The sequence below is a fragment of the Microchirus variegatus genome (assembly GCF_963457635.1).
Source record: "Microchirus variegatus genome assembly, chromosome: 2".
Lineage (NCBI taxonomy): Eukaryota > Metazoa > Chordata > Actinopteri > Pleuronectiformes > Soleidae > Microchirus > Microchirus variegatus.
The window spans coordinates 25469492-25489782 of record NC_139803.1 but is presented as its reverse complement, the minus strand read 5'-3'; the positions used below and the strand labels follow the sequence as shown (position 1 = coordinate 25489782).

Here is a 20291-nt window from a genome sequence, read left to right as displayed (position 1 = left end):
CTCTTGAGATGGACTCAGGATCTCAGCGGGGAAGGTTCAAAAGGCTAACCCTTGTCAGCAATTCAATGGAGCCTGTCACTTGAATATGTCAGGATGGATTCTTTTATGCTATAGGAAAAGTGCATCGAGTGTACACATGCATGTAAATGTCATATTCACTCTAGATTGCTTACGGAGTTGATATTCACACATGCACTATTTCAGTTTTGACAGTGATGTACATACACACATGCACTCAGCCTCACACCCATCAGAAATATCTCCTCCAGTCTTGCATGTCAAATTATCGTTTTTATCAATATATGACACATCAACTTTAATATGACTTGTTGTAAAAATGACCCAACCCTCATTTTTATGCATTCCCCCTGGAATAAGGCTTAGAGTAGAGCCTCCAGGCTGAAAGTCCCAGGGGCCGCCACTTGAAGATAAATCAAGCATCACTCGGATAGGGAGCAGCATCGTTTGTTGGCAAGAATAGAAAAATTCATCCTGGAAATTGTAAATCATTAGACTGGCAGGCTCCAGTGAATAAGTCTCTTCCACCAAACAAATCGATTTGTGAAATTATTGCACATTTCAATCCTCCCTTCTGCCCCCTTGCAGTCACCTGAAGAGACACTGTGGGAGTCAGGATTTACATATACATATCCATAGATGAGATGCTTCTTGTTTTGACAGTGAGCATTATCCATTTGTTTACTTTTAATGGAACAGATGTATTTTTTTTTTTTAAATATGTTTTGATTCCTGTGGAATCAAGTCAGCAGTTTGGTTTCATGGTGTTGATGCTGAAAGAGAAGGAGAGGAATCATTCTGTGTTCGTCTGCATGGCGACATGTTTCAAAACATGTTCCAATGAACTGTTGTGTGGAAGCTAGTGGAAAATGTATTTTTCTCTTTTCCACATTGGCTCCGTAATATGAATATGCAGTGCCTGTTTTTTTAAATAACCCCATGCACAATCAGTCCTGTATCAGTTCCCAATCTGAGACTATAATCACAATCATATATTGCGATTATCTTGGCAGTTGAACTGCATAATTTCATCCTTTTTTTATTTATCACACATTTTTCTTCATAAATATTCCAGTGTCGTTTAGTTTCGATATATTACACTTTATCATATTGCGGTTGGTTATTGTGCAGCCCTAGTTGCCCCTTGACTTTCCTGGAGGTTATGATCAGCTCTAAAATAATCTCATCTGTGCAATGCAAACACCTCTGAAACAATTAAAATGTTATGGACTGATAAGAGATGAGGGGAGTGGTTACCTCATGGGAAATAATTATAGTACAGAATCATACTTTTTTATCTTATGGGCTGTCAAAATGTATGTGTTAAGTTGTCAGTCCTCTGTGGCAGAAATCCCTCAAGCCCTGTTTTAAATGAGGGCAGGCGAGGGACTGCTTAATGCTTTACTTTCTTCGTAAGTGTCAAAGCGACTGTATTGTATAAATCATAAATGGCTGCATTTTTGATGACATCATTTACATACAACTCCTCTTTGGAACCATTTATCTGATTATCGCTTTGTAACTTGAACGGGTGACAATAAGAGTAGACATTTGCTGCGGAAACTGTTTGATGATTTCAATAAACGGTGGTTTTAGGCAGATTCAGTTCATTTACAGGATGAAAGAAAGGAGAAGAAAGAAAAAAACCACTGCACATAATGCATTATTTATTTGAATTTCCACTCCAGCTACGAGGTCGCGGATCCACGTTTGTGTGTCTGTGAGAAGGATATTTGTTCTAATATTGGCTGAACTTGAAATTGCTATCGAGTTTAAACAAAAACATTGTTCTTTGCTCTTTTTGAACTGAACAAGGTTTTTTTTTTTGCAAGAATCTCCACACATCCAAGGAAATGACTGACTGAGGATTAGTCTGCCAAGTTTGTCTTTTTTTTTTTACCCCTTTTGAGATTGACAATGCCAGCAGACCGCTCACTGTGCCCTAAAGATAAGCTGTGCGCGTGAATATGTATGAATTCATGTCAAAGAGGACTCATGACATGAGTCATTGTCTTCATAAGAATGGTTGTATCTTAGGAGTGTGTGGAAGAATACAATTGATGTTCAGCAATATGACACTCATGTAAATTAATTATCAGTATTGTAGATGATCATTTATATATTATACCTTTGAAAAGTTTGGGGTCACCTATAAATGTCCTTATTTTTTAAGAAAAACACTTTTTTTGAATACAACATTAAATGAATCAGAAATACACTCTATACATTGTTAATGTGGTAAACAACTATTCAAGCTGCAGACATCTGGTTTTTAATGGAATATGTACATCAGTGTATAGAGGCCCATTTCCAGGAACCATCTCTCCAGTGTTCTAATGGTACATTGTGTTTGCTAATCACGTTAGAAGGCTATTGGATGATTAGAAAACACTTGAAAACACTTGTGCAATGTTAGCACATAATTGCATATATATATACATATATATATTTATGAAGTAAAAATGTAGCACTTTTATTTGGGGGATTTTGGATCAGTAATTCTTTCTTTTTCCACTTATGTATTTGGAGGCATCAGACACTCCTGACACTCCCCAGCATGTGCCGAATTTATACTTAAGTAGAATTGTGGCACACACAGCCAGAGAGATGTGTAGAGTATGTGCAGAATCACGGATTGACCTTTCTGGTGGAGAGAGAAATTGCATCACCTAACACCTGTTGTGGCACCAAAAGAGATGGATTAATTTCTATGAGGCTCGCTGAGAAAGTTTGATCCGTCTGCAGTTGGATTACTACGCCTTCAAAATAACAAGGACAGGACTCTTAAGTATTCAGAATTCTAACAAACACAACCTTCTTCCAGACTTTGTACAAATAAAATAGAATGTTTTAACAAAACAAAAATATCTGGAGGAGCTACATTTTTAAGTTAAAATCTATTGTGGCATTAAGTGGTTTGAGATTTATCGAGGTTAAACAGTTTAAGGTTGAAATTTCTGAGATTCAAGAGTGATAGAGTTGTTATTGTGCATGTACACAACTGAACCTCTTGTATGTTACATTCAATCTCCATGTAACCTCAGTGTCAAGATTGTTCCTTTAAAACATCTGAAAACCTCAGTAGATTCGGTTCAAGTCTCTCATGAAATACAGGAGGTCATGTACATAACCATTATTTCCTGAGGGAGAAACACATTAATGTGGGGTACAACACATGAGTGTGTGTTTTTTTTTCCTCACGAGACCAATGGAAAGAATTTCGTTCAGCACGCCTGTCAAGGCTAATGAGACTATTGCAGACACAGGATGCACCGCCCTCCCTCAGGAGAAGCAGAGATGCTGCACACTGTCACCTCCTCAAACTCTCCTGTTCTACATTGAGCCTTCATGTGACAAGATGCTGACACGTGCTGTGTTCTTGGGGACCGATGCACTTGGATAAGTCATCACACACTTCACAACCATGCATTGTTTGGAAACAGCCCATGGGGATGTTCTCTGAAGACAAAATTAGTCGACCAATCACAATTTTGGTCGAGCCAGAGCATGTCGACCAATTAGTCGACCAGTCGACTTTGACTTTACAGCCCTACAAAGCATTCTGTAAACTTGTCCCAACAGCTCCATAGACATGGTTGTCAGCTCATATCAGACATATATAACATGTATCCACTGGACAGATAAATCCTCTGAGGCTGGAAGTTTGTGTAGAACTCTGTGCTGCACTGTGGAGCCAAGAATAGAACTTTTCGCAGACTTCCGGTTTTCTGATTCTATTGCCCTCACCAGCACTCTTGCGTGTTTTACGGACAAAGCATAAGAATTAAAATGATTAAAAAGTTGATTTTGCATAATATGGGACCTTTAAGTAGATGAGATGGTGCAGCCTCTTCGTCTCTTGTAAGTCTGAGACAAACTTATTGGCCTTATTGGTTGTTCTTCTTGTTGTTCTCCTTGTTGTTCTCATGGTGTTTCAATATATTCACACTGAGATATCATCCTGAGGTTACTGACTGAAAGGATACTTGGTGGTTTGGAGAGAGGTGATACCTACGATCGGTGTTGTCTGACAAAGCAGAAAAATCAGTCTTTTTTATGTGTGCAGTTATAAGAGCAATTGGTATATTACATTATTTCAATGAAAAATCTAAATTAAATGTTCTCTAATATTCTGAATAACATAGACCTTACGTAAAAATATAGTGTGAGTGTCGCTGTTATGCTGCTTTTAAGCTCGAACAACTGATTGGGGACTCGACATGACATCTTGAGCTTGACTTGATCTTTAAACTACAGCTCTTGCTCTGCAGACTGTTTTCAAATAATTTGTATTACATACCATTGTATAATTTTGTAAACCTGGACAATAGCCTTCCACAAACCGAGTGATAATAAATAGTTCTGTACATAAACTGTGAGGCAGCGTATTGATAGTGGGCAAATAGAGCAAGTAAGGGAGAGAAAAATGTAATGACTGTTGTTTATATTTGCCTCATACATCATTGTGAGCCATTAACAAGCTCCGTGTCTCTTTTCTTAGTTATTTCCGTCTACATTTCAATATAGCCCTTCCAAATGCACAGTGAAAGAGGAAAAAGCATGTGTTTGTTGAGCTCAGCTTGTGTTTCCCTTTTAAACTCTTGGACAAGAGCCATGTGTGGGGGCCTCATGGGTGAATCCATATCCCACCTTCACCCATAAATTCTCAAAATGAACTCAAATGTTTTAAATACTCTCATAGACTGTGTTCCAGTTAATCATCTGTAATCATCTACAGTTGTGTAGTGCCTATTTTTTTGTAAGCTTGTTGTTGCGTGTGTGGCTTATCTTTTAACTACAATATGAGCGAGAGAGACAGGAAAAAGTGTGTGATGTAAGAGTCTTATAAAAGTGACTAATCTGTGTGACTGGTTTGGGATTGTGCTTGTCAGGAGGGAAGAAATTAGCATATTATGCTCAGATTGTTTTTAGGAACAGGATTAAATTTACTTAAGCTTTGACGTACAATAGGTTTTGGGTGATGGTCAGTGTTGACCTTTGTTTGACCCCCTTAATTAAACTTTTATTTCATACTTCATAACCCGTTAAAGGTCATGCATCTGCAGTGGCTCCTGTTCATCTTCCCTCTACTGCACAGTCACTTGGTGCTTTATTCATTCCTGTGGATCTCCACACAGCTAATCCAGTAAATATATGAATGAATATGGCTGATGTTCTTTCACTGATCGTGTTTGTTCAAGCAGTCGTACAGAGCTCAATGTTTGTCCCTGCTGCTCATACCATCTTGTAGCCAGGCAGTACAGAAAAATGTGTTAATCCTAAATTCATCTGTGGATATTTCCATTGATTCGCCAGAATGTGAAAGTGCATACATGCACATTATGTGTGTACCTGAGAACAGTGAGTCTCTGGAGTGAGTCTCACTTCAAATCCTTCACACCCACACTTGATAATTGATTTATGTGATCTACATATATTTTCGTTCTTCCTCATCTGCTTTTTCTTCCGCATTGAACATCGTTTCTGAAGGTGATTTGAGAACAGAAAATGGTGGAATTTTTGTACTAAATATTTGCAAACCACAATCCGCAAATACCACGATTCGCAAAGACTTGACAAATCCACAGACATAGCATGTATTTTGCATATAAATCCATAAAAAGGCAATTAACAAATACGCTCCATTTACTTTATAAACAGTAACAGACAATATTGTGTCATGGTAAACATGTTTAATCGTATCGTCAGCACACTGTCATTTGTGACTTTTCGTTTGCAGTTTTCTTTTACGGTTTGTTCTTCTCCAGTCAGTAAAATAAAAAAGTACTGCCATTGATTCCATATGACGATGAAGGATTTCTCCTGTGATTACTGACACAGTTATCACTTTGGATTGTAAACATTTTAAAACTACTTTAACTACTATATATATCTACATATTTAAATGTTTAGCGTATTTATTCAGTCATTCACTCTGACAAAAAAATGGTAAACTTCCTTATGGAGTTCTGCAGTAGACGCCATTATATTTATGTTTGTCTATCCAAATTTATGCCGTATACTGTATTTTTTTGGGCGAAAACATTTTTCCAATATGCACTGCTTGGAGGAATTATGGTATGCACTTCAGCGGCACAAACTCCAATCATTTATCATTGCACAGCCGTAACATCGTTGCACTTGGAGAATCAAAAGCAGTGAAGCAGAACCACCGGTATCTTCTTTTCATTTCATGCATTCTACTTCCTTATCAAAAAAACCTGGCACCCACATTACCCACAATGCAACTCAAGTACAAACTGTTCAGTCACAAAGTTGGGTGCGTTACTCTACTGGCAGCTAATGTAGCTTTGAGCTGTTGGCCTCAAGGGTATGCTATGCAGTTAAGCACTCTTCTACTTTTCTTTTTTTAAGCTGGAAAAAAGCATTTTTTTTTCACACATGCAACGGTGCATGACCAAACTGGAATCAGTAAACTTTAATGAGAAACAATGTCAATATAGATTTAAAAACATCAATAAAAAAATACCACACACAACTATTTACAGCCACATATGTAGCATCTGGACGAAATGCAAGTTGTCAACACATTTAGGTGAGGTTTTTTTTTGGTGTGACATTGTGCTGTGCCGATATATATATATATATATATATATATATGTGTATATATTTATAGCTGTAAAGTAAATTTCACATTGTTATGCTATTCTTCAGCCGGAGTGACAAACAATAACAGATTAATTAACTTTGTTTCCCCCCGCTTTAGTTATTCCTATTTTGCATCAGTTTAGAAAATTGCTCTAAATAATTGGAACTCATTGACTAAAATGTTTGCATTCTCCAATAACAGAAAAGAGGATACAAATGATCTCCACAGGGACTTAAACTAATAATCCCTCTCTCTTTAAAGACGTCAAACTAATTGTCACTTAACTGTCACCTTTTTAATACTGGCAGATTTGTCCCTTCCCCACGCAAGGTTTTTTGAAGGTGTTTGTTTTTACTTCTTTCGTGTGCTGCACCAAGAGACAGGCTGAAGGAAGAAAGATGGATGCTGTGTCATTCAGCCACCAATGATAATGAATGAATCTGGCTATAGGTGGCAAAGACATCACTAAAGTGTAATGGGTCCCAACAGGAAGACATGGATATTAACCCGTCCGTCACTTTTTACCCACGCTCCCTTTCCTATCGTACAAATACAAAATTACACATAGATTTTCTGATGAGAACCGATACTAATGTGTGTGATTTATTTGGACATTTTGAATACATTTGCTCTTAATAAAAGGGGTTCACCCTTTGTGACACAGGCTATCTAATCAAATATATATGAACTGCGAATGAACACTAAGGCTGAATCCCAATTCCACCCCTTAGCCCTCCCCCTTCCCCCTACCCCTTTGTCGGAGTTCCCCTTGGCCCTCAAAACAGAGTTGAGTGAGCGAGGGGTACGAACGTTCCCCTAAGAAATGAGACACACCTCCATTACGTCATCACGTCGTCCGGACTTGACGCTCACGGACTGCTACATCAACAAGCCGATGCGATGCTTGTTGATGTAACAATCCAAAAATGCCGTCCTCACAAGTAATGTCTGTTGCCTGGGCTATTTTTATGTTTTTACGACTGTCAGCTGCTAACCAACGACATCGGCGGCGACGCTGTGAGGAGTGTTCACACACACAGTTACAGCGACTGGCTGCAGACCCGCTGCATTACCATAGCCACACACACACACACAAGGTGCAGAGGGAGAAAGCTGCTCGCAGACAGAGCGGAGGAGAGCGGGGACAGAATCTCCTGTTCTGTCCTGAAGACGTAACTGTGCACTCCGGCACAATTTGTTAATGTTAAAAAAAATAGCGATAGCAGCTAGCTAACCACTTACGAAAGGAACGCCGGGATAGCATCGGCTACGACTAGCTAGTAATTCAAAACAAACTTGACTAGTGATTCAGAAACACCGTTGACAATTGAAGAAGACCACAATACAATCATTACACATGACTGTCGTGATTAAAATACTGAAAATACATTTGTGCAAGTCTTTAACGGCCAGCTTTCAAACTTCGCTGACAGGTGACGCGGCGGAAGCTGCGAAATTCCTCGAAGCCCTCCGTTTCAAGTGTGGTCCTGAGGAAGCTTCGTTTCGAGGGCTACGTAGCCCTTCGGCTTGGCCCTACCCCTTAACCCTAATGAGAAATGAGACAGCCCTACCCCTCACATGAACGCGCAAAAACAAGGGGTAGGGGGAAGGGGGAGGGTTAAGGGGTGGAATTGGGATTCAGCCTTACTCTGTATACTTTGCAAAAATCATATGGATGCTATGATAATATCACTCAAAGCAATTGGCATGTTGGATAATTTCCTCTTGATATGAATCACTTTCTAAAAGGGAACATTCTCTTTTGTTATCCTCCGGTGCAGTGCAGGCAAATGTCTCTTTGACACACTACCTGCACTCTCCCTATCATGGACTGTATCTTCCTCTGTCGTCGCTTCAGTTATTTACCTGTGTAGATATTTATTTATTTTATTTGTTGTCCTGCATTGTTCAATAGACTGAGGGGGAGTCAACCCACTTACTGTCATCAGAGGCAGCAGTGGGATCAGCCAGCGATTATAGTGATTACACTTTGTGCTTACATAGGACTCTGGTGCTTTGTGCCACATCTCCCCTCATCAGCTGGCAGTCTGAGTCCCTAATCTGCCAGTTCTAACAAAGAGCAGACGAAGGAACAGGAGGGAAAAAGGAGCAGGAATGCGGCTCAAAAACATTGGCTGTTGGTGACGAAATTGCAAAATCAAGTGGGGTTTTCATGTTCTGACAGAGTATTACACCCAGATGACTCTGTGATCCATTTGGTGTTAATGTACGGAGTTGATGCCTTGAATTGATGCACTACTGGTTATGTGTATTGTTTTGTTTCATCATTTGCCTTGTGCCTGTTGGAGCGTGTTGCCTGCAGCATCATCCAGCCACTCTGCCTTTTTCCTGCTATTGTGCAAATGCAAATGGCATACATATCTTAATACCTCAGTCAAAGTGAATCCATTTCTCTCCCCCTGCTAGTTCAAAGGGCTCAATCAGAGCCAAGTGTCTGATGAAATACTGATTACCCCCGTAATTGGTGATTGTGAAGTCGTTGTGGCACGTGGCATGGGCAGCTTCTCCTGCTATTGATCCCCCCACCACCTACTCTACCATTGATTTGTGCTTAATACATTTAATTGTAATCATTTCTTCACCTTATTTTATTCCCTTGCAATGTGTAGCAGCCCTAGGGACTAGGGAAGAGAAAAGCACTCTGGAGGTATTTGTGGCCGTGTGTGCAAAGTTAAAAATGCACGGCAGTAATAAAGGGGATTTTGAATATGGGTCAAGATGGATGTAAAGGCCAGGATTAAGTTTGTAGTCCGAGTGAAATACACATTATGATTTTAAATCCCTCAAGAGGAAGTTATTACAGACTGTAATTGAAATTCTGGTTTTTGACCCATGCAGCTTAACTTCTTGGGCATCATTGTTTTATCGAAAAGAATTTATTCCTGTTATCCATTTTAAGCCTATACAGTAAAACAAAAACAAAAAAACCCACTATATTTGTGTTTTTAAAAAATGTACTGCATGTGTGCTCATATAACCACTCTACCACCTCTGGCGAGTAACATCTCATCTATCCATCTCACTTGTAATTCTTTGTGACATCTAATCTTAACTTGTGTTCCCACCTACTGATTACAAAAACCCTCCCGTTCTAAACAGAATCAGCCAGAAAATTGTAGTTAGGAGGAGAAGTGCAGAGATGAGATGGCTGCTGTCTCCGTAATTGTTTCTCACTTTCATGGGCTTGACCCTTTATTTGTTTGAGTGACATTTACTGCCAGGGAATTAACTCTTCTTAGGCAGGGAAGAGCCGCAGTCAGCTGACTGGAGTGAGTGAGTGAGTGAGTGACGGAGGGTGAGGGGGTCAGTGTTGGAAAGGATCGGGTTCATGAACCCATAAAGCCTGAATGGGAGAGAATCGGCAGACCATATCTCATTACGAGGTTGGCTTGGAATGAGATGGGCCCCTTTTTTTGCTTGTCCCTCACTGGTTCAATTGATTAGTCGGCAGCCAATCAATGTTAATTAAGGTCTAGAGAATCCTTTAATTGTGGCGTATGAATCATCGTGTCAGACCCCGCCTTGACCTTCACAAGACTTACACTGTGAACGGCCATGCTGGGGAATAAATACATTTTATATATTGCAAGATAATGGTAGTCTGTAAATGAGAATAGATGTGATGAACAGAGATTCCTGTGAATAATACTGTAGCTTACAGCAGCAGCAGCAGGCATCACTGAGACCACATACACAGTCAGTACTCAATTAGAAACCAGCCCAGCCTTCATCCCCTGTTTTTCAATTTTGCAAACAGATGCAGACCACAGGAAGATCAATACTTGACAAAACGTTTAAGAGTTAATGCTGTGAGATAAGTGTTGCTATTATGTGTGGCGAGAGCCTCTATGCATATGAAGTGGGGCTTTGATTGATGACTGCCAAAAACAAAATGGCACAGGAGAACACCACCAGCAGTGTAATTGTGTTTTTTAATGAAGACCTACATTTCATGTTGGAGCTGATTTTGCACTCAGTTGATTGTGTCTACTCCCCCACCCCCCCTCCACCACCACCACCAGCACCACTGCCATCCATCATGCAGCAATAACAATGTAATCTGTATGTGCTTTAAAGCCTTTGTTAAGGAATTGAAAGTCGTGGACCTACAAACAGTGTCAAATTCTGTGGTCATTGGCATTTGGATGTGACTGAAAGTTGGTCTTGTGTATTAGCAAACTGACAATGAGTTTAACTCGTGCAACATGTGAATGGGATGTTCTCTTGAAAAAAGCTGAAAAGACCTTTTCAACAGCAGATAATGGGGTCAAAGGGCTGGGGTACCCCCTGAGCTAGGCACCTAACCCACATGGTTCCCCAGACTCTGTAGGGATTTCTCTAAGGGGATAAATGTTGTACAAAAAAAAAGTTCAGCCATACCATTGTTAAAACAACAAATTCAATGCTGGCCCAAGACATTTTCACAGTACTGTACTTGTCAAAACCAAAACGTGTCAAATATGCTCCTTTTCTAATTTGTTTTGATTTGTTTTATTAATACAATTATTTCTTCTCTGTTTCCAGATGTAATAACCGAACCCAGTGTGCTGTTGTGGCAGGACCCGATGTATTTCCCGATCCTTGTCCCGGAACCTACAAATACCTTGAAGTCCAATATGAATGTGTACCTTACAGTATGTATTCCTTCATTCTCTCACTCTTCAGAGTTAATCACCACCAAACATTCTCAGTTCCTCTTAGCTGCAGTGACTCACACTCACAACACAGTCAGGATGCAGGCTCGTCATGTTCCAAATAACAAATCCTTAAAATGTGTCATCCAGTCCAGCAGTGCTGATTAAAAAGGCAGCAGACCATGTGAAGGCAAGTGATACTTGCCTGTGATTTAAAAAAAAAAAAAAACACAACACCCATTATGAGGCCAGGAAATATTCTTAACAATGTTATTTACACGTGAAAAGTCTTTGGCCAAAAATGAAAACAGATTAATATTTGCATCATTGTCTTCATTACCAATGCATCGGTTGTCTCAGCTGAGCTGCAGCTAACGCTGAACATCCTCTGGAATATTGGTTGTGGAATTTATCGAAGATAAAGTTAGTATTGCAGACAATTGGTATACAGTAGATGTGCTACCCAGGATGTGTGGGAATAATGTTGTCCAAAAAATGAAATGTTCAGTCAAAGTTAGTGTTAGCGTTTTCATTTGAGGTATTATTTTTAACAACCTTCCCAGCAGCTCTCTCAGCTCCCAGCCTATTAATATATTTGAGTAATTGTGTCTTTATTATTGTAGCAGCAAGAAAGGCCATCTGACTTCCTTCAAAATTAAAACATGAATGTTTTGGTTCATTTCAGCTCAGCGGATGGCAGTTAATGCTCAGACTGTTGAGGCATCTCTGAAGGGAGTAAATGAAAAAAAAGAAGATTCAATTAGCGTAGCAGGTTAAAAAAAACAATCAAGCTGTTCATAACTCGAGGTGGAAACATATGGGCAGGGACTGGAAAAAACAGTAAGAGTATAAACACAGGGAGGGGAAGTCCAGGTGAGGCCAGAGGAAATGGAATGGACATTGCCATATGACCTTAGGTATTGTGTGATAACAACCTTTGAAGTGGAATGCCAAACTCACAGTGCCAAAACCCTGACATACTGTGTGCCTTGCTCTGAAATGATATCAAAACTGGAAAGATTTGGTCAGGGGTGGTTTATCTGTGTAGCCTGCAGCTGCCGTGTCCAAGCAAAGTCCAATATTTCACATCAAAACCCATCTTTTTTTTTTTAACATTTGATGTCCTGACGTGGCTCACTCACTCAACTGCATGACAGGAGCTTTCGTGTTGCAAAGTAAAAACCACCTCTACCTGTGATCCAGTACTGGCAGGTGGCTTTTTTATACCACACTCACTGTAATATGCACAGTTTGGGCTCTTAGCCCCCATGGATGTGTTTTGCCTCTGTATTAAGTGCATCAGATAATGGTATTGCCCACTATGAGGATTATTGAGATTTGATTTGTTTGAGAAGTGATGGAGAGGTGAAACTTCTTCAACAAAACTCAAGCAAGTCCAGTTGCCAATATCTACACTATGGCTTCTGTGGTTACCAGTCCTACCCCTCCACATCTTGTTAAGTCCACTTTGGGCAAATGACACTCTCCTGAATTGATATGATGGTCACACTCGCATATTATCACTCCATGCAAAAAGCTATTTGTGAAGAAGTCTGGATTTCTTGGCCTGTCCTGATCCGAGTTACACAATGTACTCGCCCTCTTGTCTTATGGAAATTCTCCAAGATGTTTAGCACAGGTGACGACTTCCTTGACATCTCACATTCTACCACTAGAGATCCGCACAGGTCTGACTTTCTTTGCTCACTTTGACATTTGGCTGCTTGACTTCATTTTGACACGCACCCATGTCAGAGGGTTGGTTTTGTCCCCTACTGAGAATTCAGAAAGATATCCTTTAACACCCACCTACTAGATTTTAATTTTAATTTAAAAGAAAAAAACCTTCTTCCTCATTAAAAGCCGAGATTAAACATGGGACATTCATTCTGTATTGTTTCTTTCTGGCAACACTGTTGCTGTAACTTCGGGGGACACCTATTAGAGTTGCACTAGGAAGGAAAACTGAAGCACCTTGTGTTGTATAAATATGGAATGAACCCAGAAGAATCTGTTGGCGGCACATAAACATGACAGAAGTCATGTAGGCGTTTATTTGTATATGGAGAGCAATCACTTGTGGTCACTGGAGATGGATTTTCGCATGGATTTTAAAACGGGGTGCAAAAGCACCTCACGTGTGACAGCCCGGCGGACTCTGTTCTTCCTTCCCAAAGGAGGCAATCAGATTCTTTTTGGCTTGAGTGAGACGCATTGAGAGACACTTCTTTGAGTTTCTGTGTCTTGCTTGAATTTTTATCACAACCAGTTTGAAATAATGGAAAGAAAAACCGCTAAATGATCATGTAGTAACTCTGGCAAAAGTGTAAAGTTTCACCCAATGCTCTGATTGTGGTTTGGCGATTAATACAAACCTCTTTACCAAGTTCTTGAGGACGACTGAAGGATTTGAGTGTTTAATAAGATAAGCAGCCACCCATGACTCCAACTCTCTGTCAGTGATGGAGTCTGGACTCTGTATTCCACTGACAACCTCTCCCTAATACTCTTTTTCTTCCAAGTTGCCCTCACTTTCACTTACACTCACTTACTTGTCCTTTAAACGCTGTCACTAAGATGACCCCCGCCCCACACAGAAAAAAGGATCGTCTCTTCCCGCTTCTCTTTTTACTCCTGCCTTCACTGACAGATTTTGTCTTCATCAGCTGACTGAGCTTCTTTTCATGTAGGATGAATCACCGCTGCACTCCATATCTTCATAAGCCGACAAGATTGAACAACCAGAGCTACTCTTATTAATAGCAGAGGAGTGTGCGTAATCGATGGACACATGCTGCAGATACAATATTGATTTTATTAATGTGCAATTTGATCTGCTCTATCAGTTGTAATGGAATAAAAATAATAGAATTACAAGGGAGAGTGCCGGTGTTTGCCTGTGCTGTGCTGACAGTGTCACAGCACAAGGCGTTGATCCATTATATTTTCATTCGAGCTCCTGTCTGAATAATTACTTCATATGAGCTGTTGGCATCCAAGCTGATAGCTGATGGAAAGTAAAAGCAATGGCAAAAACACTTTGTAATCATATTTACAGGTTGTTTTGTGCAGTTTGTGCATGTTCCTCCATGCACTTTACAGATTAGGGAGGTTACCCTCAGGCAGAAGTAATGCACTGACCCTGGATAATGCCTCATAAACAGGACTGTGCTCCAGTGGCTGACATCTGTCTCTGCCTCCACCCTCTCACCTTGACTTTCTACAGTTCAGCAGCAAGATGCACATCTATTCTCATGGTGTCCTCAATTAAAACCTGGCTCCCTTGCCCGCGCTCTATCTTTCTCTCAATGTAACTTTCACTTTAATAGCTCCTCCCAAAGGTTGGACTCAGGTCAACACAACTGTGTCACCCTCCGTCCCACCCAGTCCTCTTTCTCAGCTGCAATAAAGAGCTTACATCTCCTCATTTGCTCGTCAAATTCTTGAAACTCGTCACACAACAAGTGCACCAAAAGCTTTGTTGCGCTTCTTATCTGTTGCTGAGAGCATGCTTTTGCTTTCCTTCTCCTTTACCCTCGCATCCACCATTCTTCAAGTTATTGCATCTTTCTGCGTCCTTTTTTATGGGAAATTGACAGAATTGGTTCACACGAGCAGTCGGCCCCATCGTCCACCCCAGAAAAAAAAGGTAGCGGCTAATTGTGTATCTTTTTCAAAAGTGACACTTTGAGAGTGGATGGAAAGTGAGCAAGAGAACAAAGAAAAGAAATCATGCTGGGGGTGCGTTGCTATACATAAACCACTAGTTCCCCCCACTGTTTGGAGCTAATAAGGACAATGCAAAATCCTGTCTCGCACAGTGGGATCCGGCTCAGCCCTGTCAGATACTCCTCTCGCTTTGAAAGCGAAGTCATGGCATATAATCACGCAATCAGTTCCCTGATTTGAACGGAGCAGCATAATCCTGGGCTCACTGGAACTTGCCATGTAATATGTCGTGTTCTCTTATTTCCAGCTCACCTAATTAGTTTTTAATTCACTCTGCTAATATCAGCTCACCTAGCAGGTTCAGGAGGCCCTAATCGAATAATGGAAGAGATTGTTTTGGCAAGTTTTACTCAGCACCTGCTACCTATCTGTGTCCTTCTGTGTTGGCAAGTGGAGGCATGAAATTGATGCTCCACACATGGCTATCACGTGCAATCCAGCATGGGCCTAATATGGTGTGATTAAGGCCAGTTATCCAGTGGTCACACCTACGGCAAACAAACCCAATGTGAAACCACCTCCTCAAATCTTTGTCACATCAGTTTAGCTTGTTGTTTTGATGCAGCGACACATACACAAAGGATTTTTGATGAATAAAAAATATATCTTTGAAAATAAATGTTACAGGGGTTTACACAGTGCTGATTAAGCTAGTGTTGTGGCGTCTAAAACATTGTTCAACTGTTATGTTTTATGTCAAGACAGCTACATTGTGCTAGTAAAGTGAGGCTATTAACAGTTTGGAGTATGACTGAAAATACAAAGAAGCACTTTCATGGGATGAACAGTTCTTGCCCCTGTGCTGCTGCTGTTTAATACACATATGTTTCTCGCTCAGGTCTGATGGTATTGCTTGGAGAGCCTGTTTTTGGATAAAGGACGCAGCATGCAAATGCTGTTACATTGTTCCTGGTCACAAAGACGGAACAGGGTCAGAACAATATCAACAACAACAACAACATAAATCACTAAAAATGTATGCGCTGAGGCTTTAAATCACTGTCATTCTCAGACATTATCAGGCCTCGGCTACTTTTCTTTGCCTTGGATAATCTGTAGTCAACTTTTAAGCTTTTGAAGAGTAATTCACTCCATTTAATGTTATCAGTAAATCTACTAAGCAGATTGTATGGAAGTTCAGTGGCTTTTTGCCCTTGAGCTCTCCAATCCGTGCTCATCAGGTCTAGCGTGAGAGTCAACACCGTGACAGCTGATTCATCACACAACCACACCCTCTTCACTCCCTGCTGAAATGCCAGTGAGCATTAGTGTTGTTCTCCAGACAGTGTTTTTTCCCCCCCTGCTCTCTCCCACCTGAGTGACCACTTCTTTCCATGTGTGAAAGAGGGCTGTAATGCTATCTCATCACTCAGTGACAGCTGGCCACTCCCCATCTCGCACTGCAAGCTCTGATGACAATGACTTTCATATCACACTCACCAGATTCACAGTGGTGTTACGGCCTGAATTTACAGAGACTGATCTTGTCACAACACATTACTGGTGAACCGGGCTGTGCCGAGAATTCCTGCCTTTGAAGACCTTTTCCCTTTACCTCTTATTTTTCTGCTGAAATCACAGTTCGTCATCCCTTTTTGCTGTGATGTGTACAAACACAGAACGTTTACTCTTTTTCCCTCAAACCACTGAATGAGTGAGTTGGTAGGTGGCTGCTTTGCTCCAGAGAAAACGTAGACTGGGCATCTATTGCTTATAAGCCACTAAGTGAAGTGGTAAGAAGAGCGACAAAGTCAGCATTAGAGGGACGAGGGTGTGGCAGATGAATGGATGTGTGCGACTTTTAAACAAGAGCCTGCTGTTTGATCACAGTTTCAAACCAGTAGAGGTACGTGTGCTGCTATAGGGGGCGTTATTTTAGGAGATGCTCTGATGGGTCCGAGCAGAAGTTTCAGACAAATGATGCCAGTGTGGGTATTTGATATTGTTATGTGTTTTGTTGTCTATCTGCAAGTCAGTTTCTCTCGCTCAGTGATTGAAGGGTGATATTACTGCAGCTGCAAATTCAATATACATTTAACAAATGGATTGACTCGAGTCTGATCTTCATTATTATTATTAGATTATGAATTTAAAGTGGCTTTTGCTTGCAGTGTGCTAGGGCTGAACAATTGGTAAAAATATACATTTATTATTCTTATTCTTATTAGATGATTTAATTTTTTTGTGTCAAGATTCAGTTCAAGGATTTACTGTGTGATAGATTTAATATGTGATGGAGCACTACCAGACAACACCATCAAAACACAAACTATATTCTGTCACTAGAATGACAGCTTTTAGAGATCCAACATGTTTGAATTGTATAGAAGATATAACAGTCAAATAGCGAAGAATTAAATGACATTAAATTAGCAAGTTGTTAATTGCATTGTTTCAAGTTTTCATTTCTATTTGAAAATTATAGATAGATTAATTGTTCAGTCCTACTGTGTACCATCTCAGAACATCAGTAATGCACATAGACAGTATATTAAATATTAATATGAAGCATATTTGTTCATTGAGGAATGCTGTGTTAACTTCTGTGAAGTTCATTACAAAATAACAATTATAATCAGTTAGAATAAATAGTCACCATAATTTGTAAAATTACAACACAGTATGATAAATGTTCGCCATCTTATGATGCTATATTAGCTGCATTTTCACTGTAAAATAATGTTTACATTACAGGCAGCAAGGTTTGTGAATAAACAATGCCCCTCAAAAGAAAAAAAGAAAAGAAGAAGAAGATATAATTTTCCCAGTTGAGAGGAGGTGATAATTGTCCAGGGACACAGTGATTACCATCGTAGATAAATGATGATATTGGACAGGGGTGAATGTGGACATGTGGGAACTGTTTCCCCCCACTAATAGCTACAGTATATGTGCTGGTAATCTATCAGCTTGTTATTCCTTAAAGCGACTGCTGTTTTGCCGCCTAACATAGACACATATGGCTCATGCTTGCTTTTCACATTTTTTTGACCAAAATGTGCCCCCCAGGCCATTGGAATGTATGCTCTACCAAGCTTCTGTTCATAAACACTTCCATTTATAAAACAAAAGCAAAGCTTTTATCGCAGTGTTTTCCTCCATCCAGCTTCCCACACATTCTCGCACGCGTCTGAGAGACTTGTTGCGATGCCAAGTGTCGAGGATATAGCACTAATTAGAGATTGGTCTCTTCAGGGGGTCTCTCCTTTTAATGATCAAACTACTAATCAAAGCTCCTTTTCTGTTTCTATTGTTTTTTTCTTTTTTTTCTAATTTGTTCACTGGTGCTCCACCACGTCCAGCAACACCAGACTGCTCTCTTCTCCCCCACATCCTTCTGTTCTCCTACATAATTTCAAGGTCCTTGAAAATCAAGACGCTTTTTAGAATGTGCAATTAGGTTATTTCTGCTCCAGTTGCTACGTTCCACAAAAAAATAAAATATTTAATGTTGTTTTGCCTGGGCTGCACTCGTCTTTTCTACCCTCTGTTGGTTAGTTCCACGTGGGTAGCAAACTGGATCCATGCCAAGTCCTTGCACCTGTCCCTCAAAAAGAGACACACACACACACACATCGCATCCTGCATTGTCAAGGTTATGAGATAGCATAGCTGCGTCCCAATAGGAGGGGAAGGCAGAACGCAACGGAGACAGAAAGGAGACACCAGGGAGGAGATTGAATAAGTAAGAGAGGAGAGCACAAAGAGAGAGCAGACAAGTGGTTGAAAGAAAACGAGGACTGTTGAGAAACGGAAACCTGTAACGACGGTACGAACGCGAGCTCGCAAGCTCCAGCCAGGGGAAATGATAGGAGAGAGAAAAAATGTAGAAGATGAAGGGAGAATTCAGAGAAAGAGAGATGGTAGTCTGCACGTCGTCCCCCATCCTTAGGCACATGCTATTCAAAGCCCCGTAATTTGTGTCATTAATTAAAAAGCTGATGGGATAGAGTTGAGGGGTTTGCAGTCTGCAACTCCTTGGCTGAGAGAGAGAAAGATGGAAGAAAGAGAGATGGGGGGGGGGGGGGGATTGCAAAAAATATTGCAGCCATTCTGCCATGAATCTCTATTAGCGGCTAATGATACCATTCTGATACCTCTCCACCATTAGTGCGAAATTGGGAAGCATTAATTATTCAAATGAAAATCCATACAGCTGCCGCTCACATGACAGTGTTGCTGCTCACATTAGCCAAAGGTCCCCACATCGTTGGCTGGTCGACGTGTGTGTTCTGTAGGAGCTTCACTAAAATTTGCATAAAGGGTGCCAACTCGGGTAAAAAAAAAAGATATTTGAAAGCATGCATCACCTAGCCGAACACAGTAATTTGACTGAATATCAGGTTACTGTTTACATTTTTTGTACATAGTCAAAGCTGATTCAAGTTGTTACATACAACAGCAAGCAAAATGCATATAAACTAGTGCAGTGCCAGTGGGAAGTATGTATTCCTATAGTGGGAGCTGAAGAAGATTTTTCAGTTATGGTAATGCATGATTAGGAACTCAAAGCCTAATTTAATACACTAATGCTAATCGTAGCCTCGCTAGCTGACCTTTGGAAACAGGTTCGCCAAGTTAGCTGCAAAGTAGTAGCATGCTAATGCAAAATAAATATGTGCTCGCATATTGGTGAATGGACACCGACTTCGTCATTTCAGTTTAACACTATGTTCTGCGGTGAACCGTGTGAAAATGTCTCACCCACCATGAGGACAGCCTCTTCACTCCCACCTCCGTGCTCCAGACAGCGCAGCTGCTGCTGATGAGCCGCTGCCTGCCTGGTGTAGAGTGATGAATCAGCAAAAGTGCAGCATGATAAATCAGTGAATATTAAAATTTCTCCCAAAAATTTGAAAATCAAGGATGCACACCATTGGGCCATGCTCAACCCATATCCAAAGTCTTAAGGCGATCTCACTAACAGTCAGCGAGATATGCCCGTCACAGACAGACAGACAGGCAGACGCACCTTGTGTTATAGATAGATTATCTTTGTGCCACCTCCATATACATACATATAATGTACTGTATGTACAATAGGTGGTTTCCTTTTCAGCTTAGCAAATGTACTACAACAGCTTGACCAGTTAGATAAGCTGCAGATTCAGCCGTGTTGCTTTTTCGAGCTTTATGTGTTTGGCAGGTTAAAGCCAAACTCTAGGCTGTGTGAACACAGATCAGTGAGTTTTTGCTTAATTGCCCAAACCTGTTGTCAGAATTAGTTGAATGGTTAAGCACTGATCAACATATGGATAACACCTAAGAAAAAAGTGATT

The 20291-nt window shown here is 40.5% G+C and overlaps 1 protein-coding gene across 1 annotated transcript in view; it reads left to right on the top strand.

Annotated features, from left to right (window-relative positions):
* Positions 1 to 20291, top strand: part of LOC310942810 (adhesion G protein-coupled receptor L3) — a 198404-nt gene that overhangs the window by 88970 nt on the left and 89143 nt on the right. The window contains exon 5 of the mRNA XM_083908251.1: positions 11174 to 11283. Coding sequence (XP_083764377.1) covers positions 11174 to 11283 — 110 coding nt within the window. The remainder of the gene's footprint in view (positions 1 to 11173; positions 11284 to 20291) is intronic.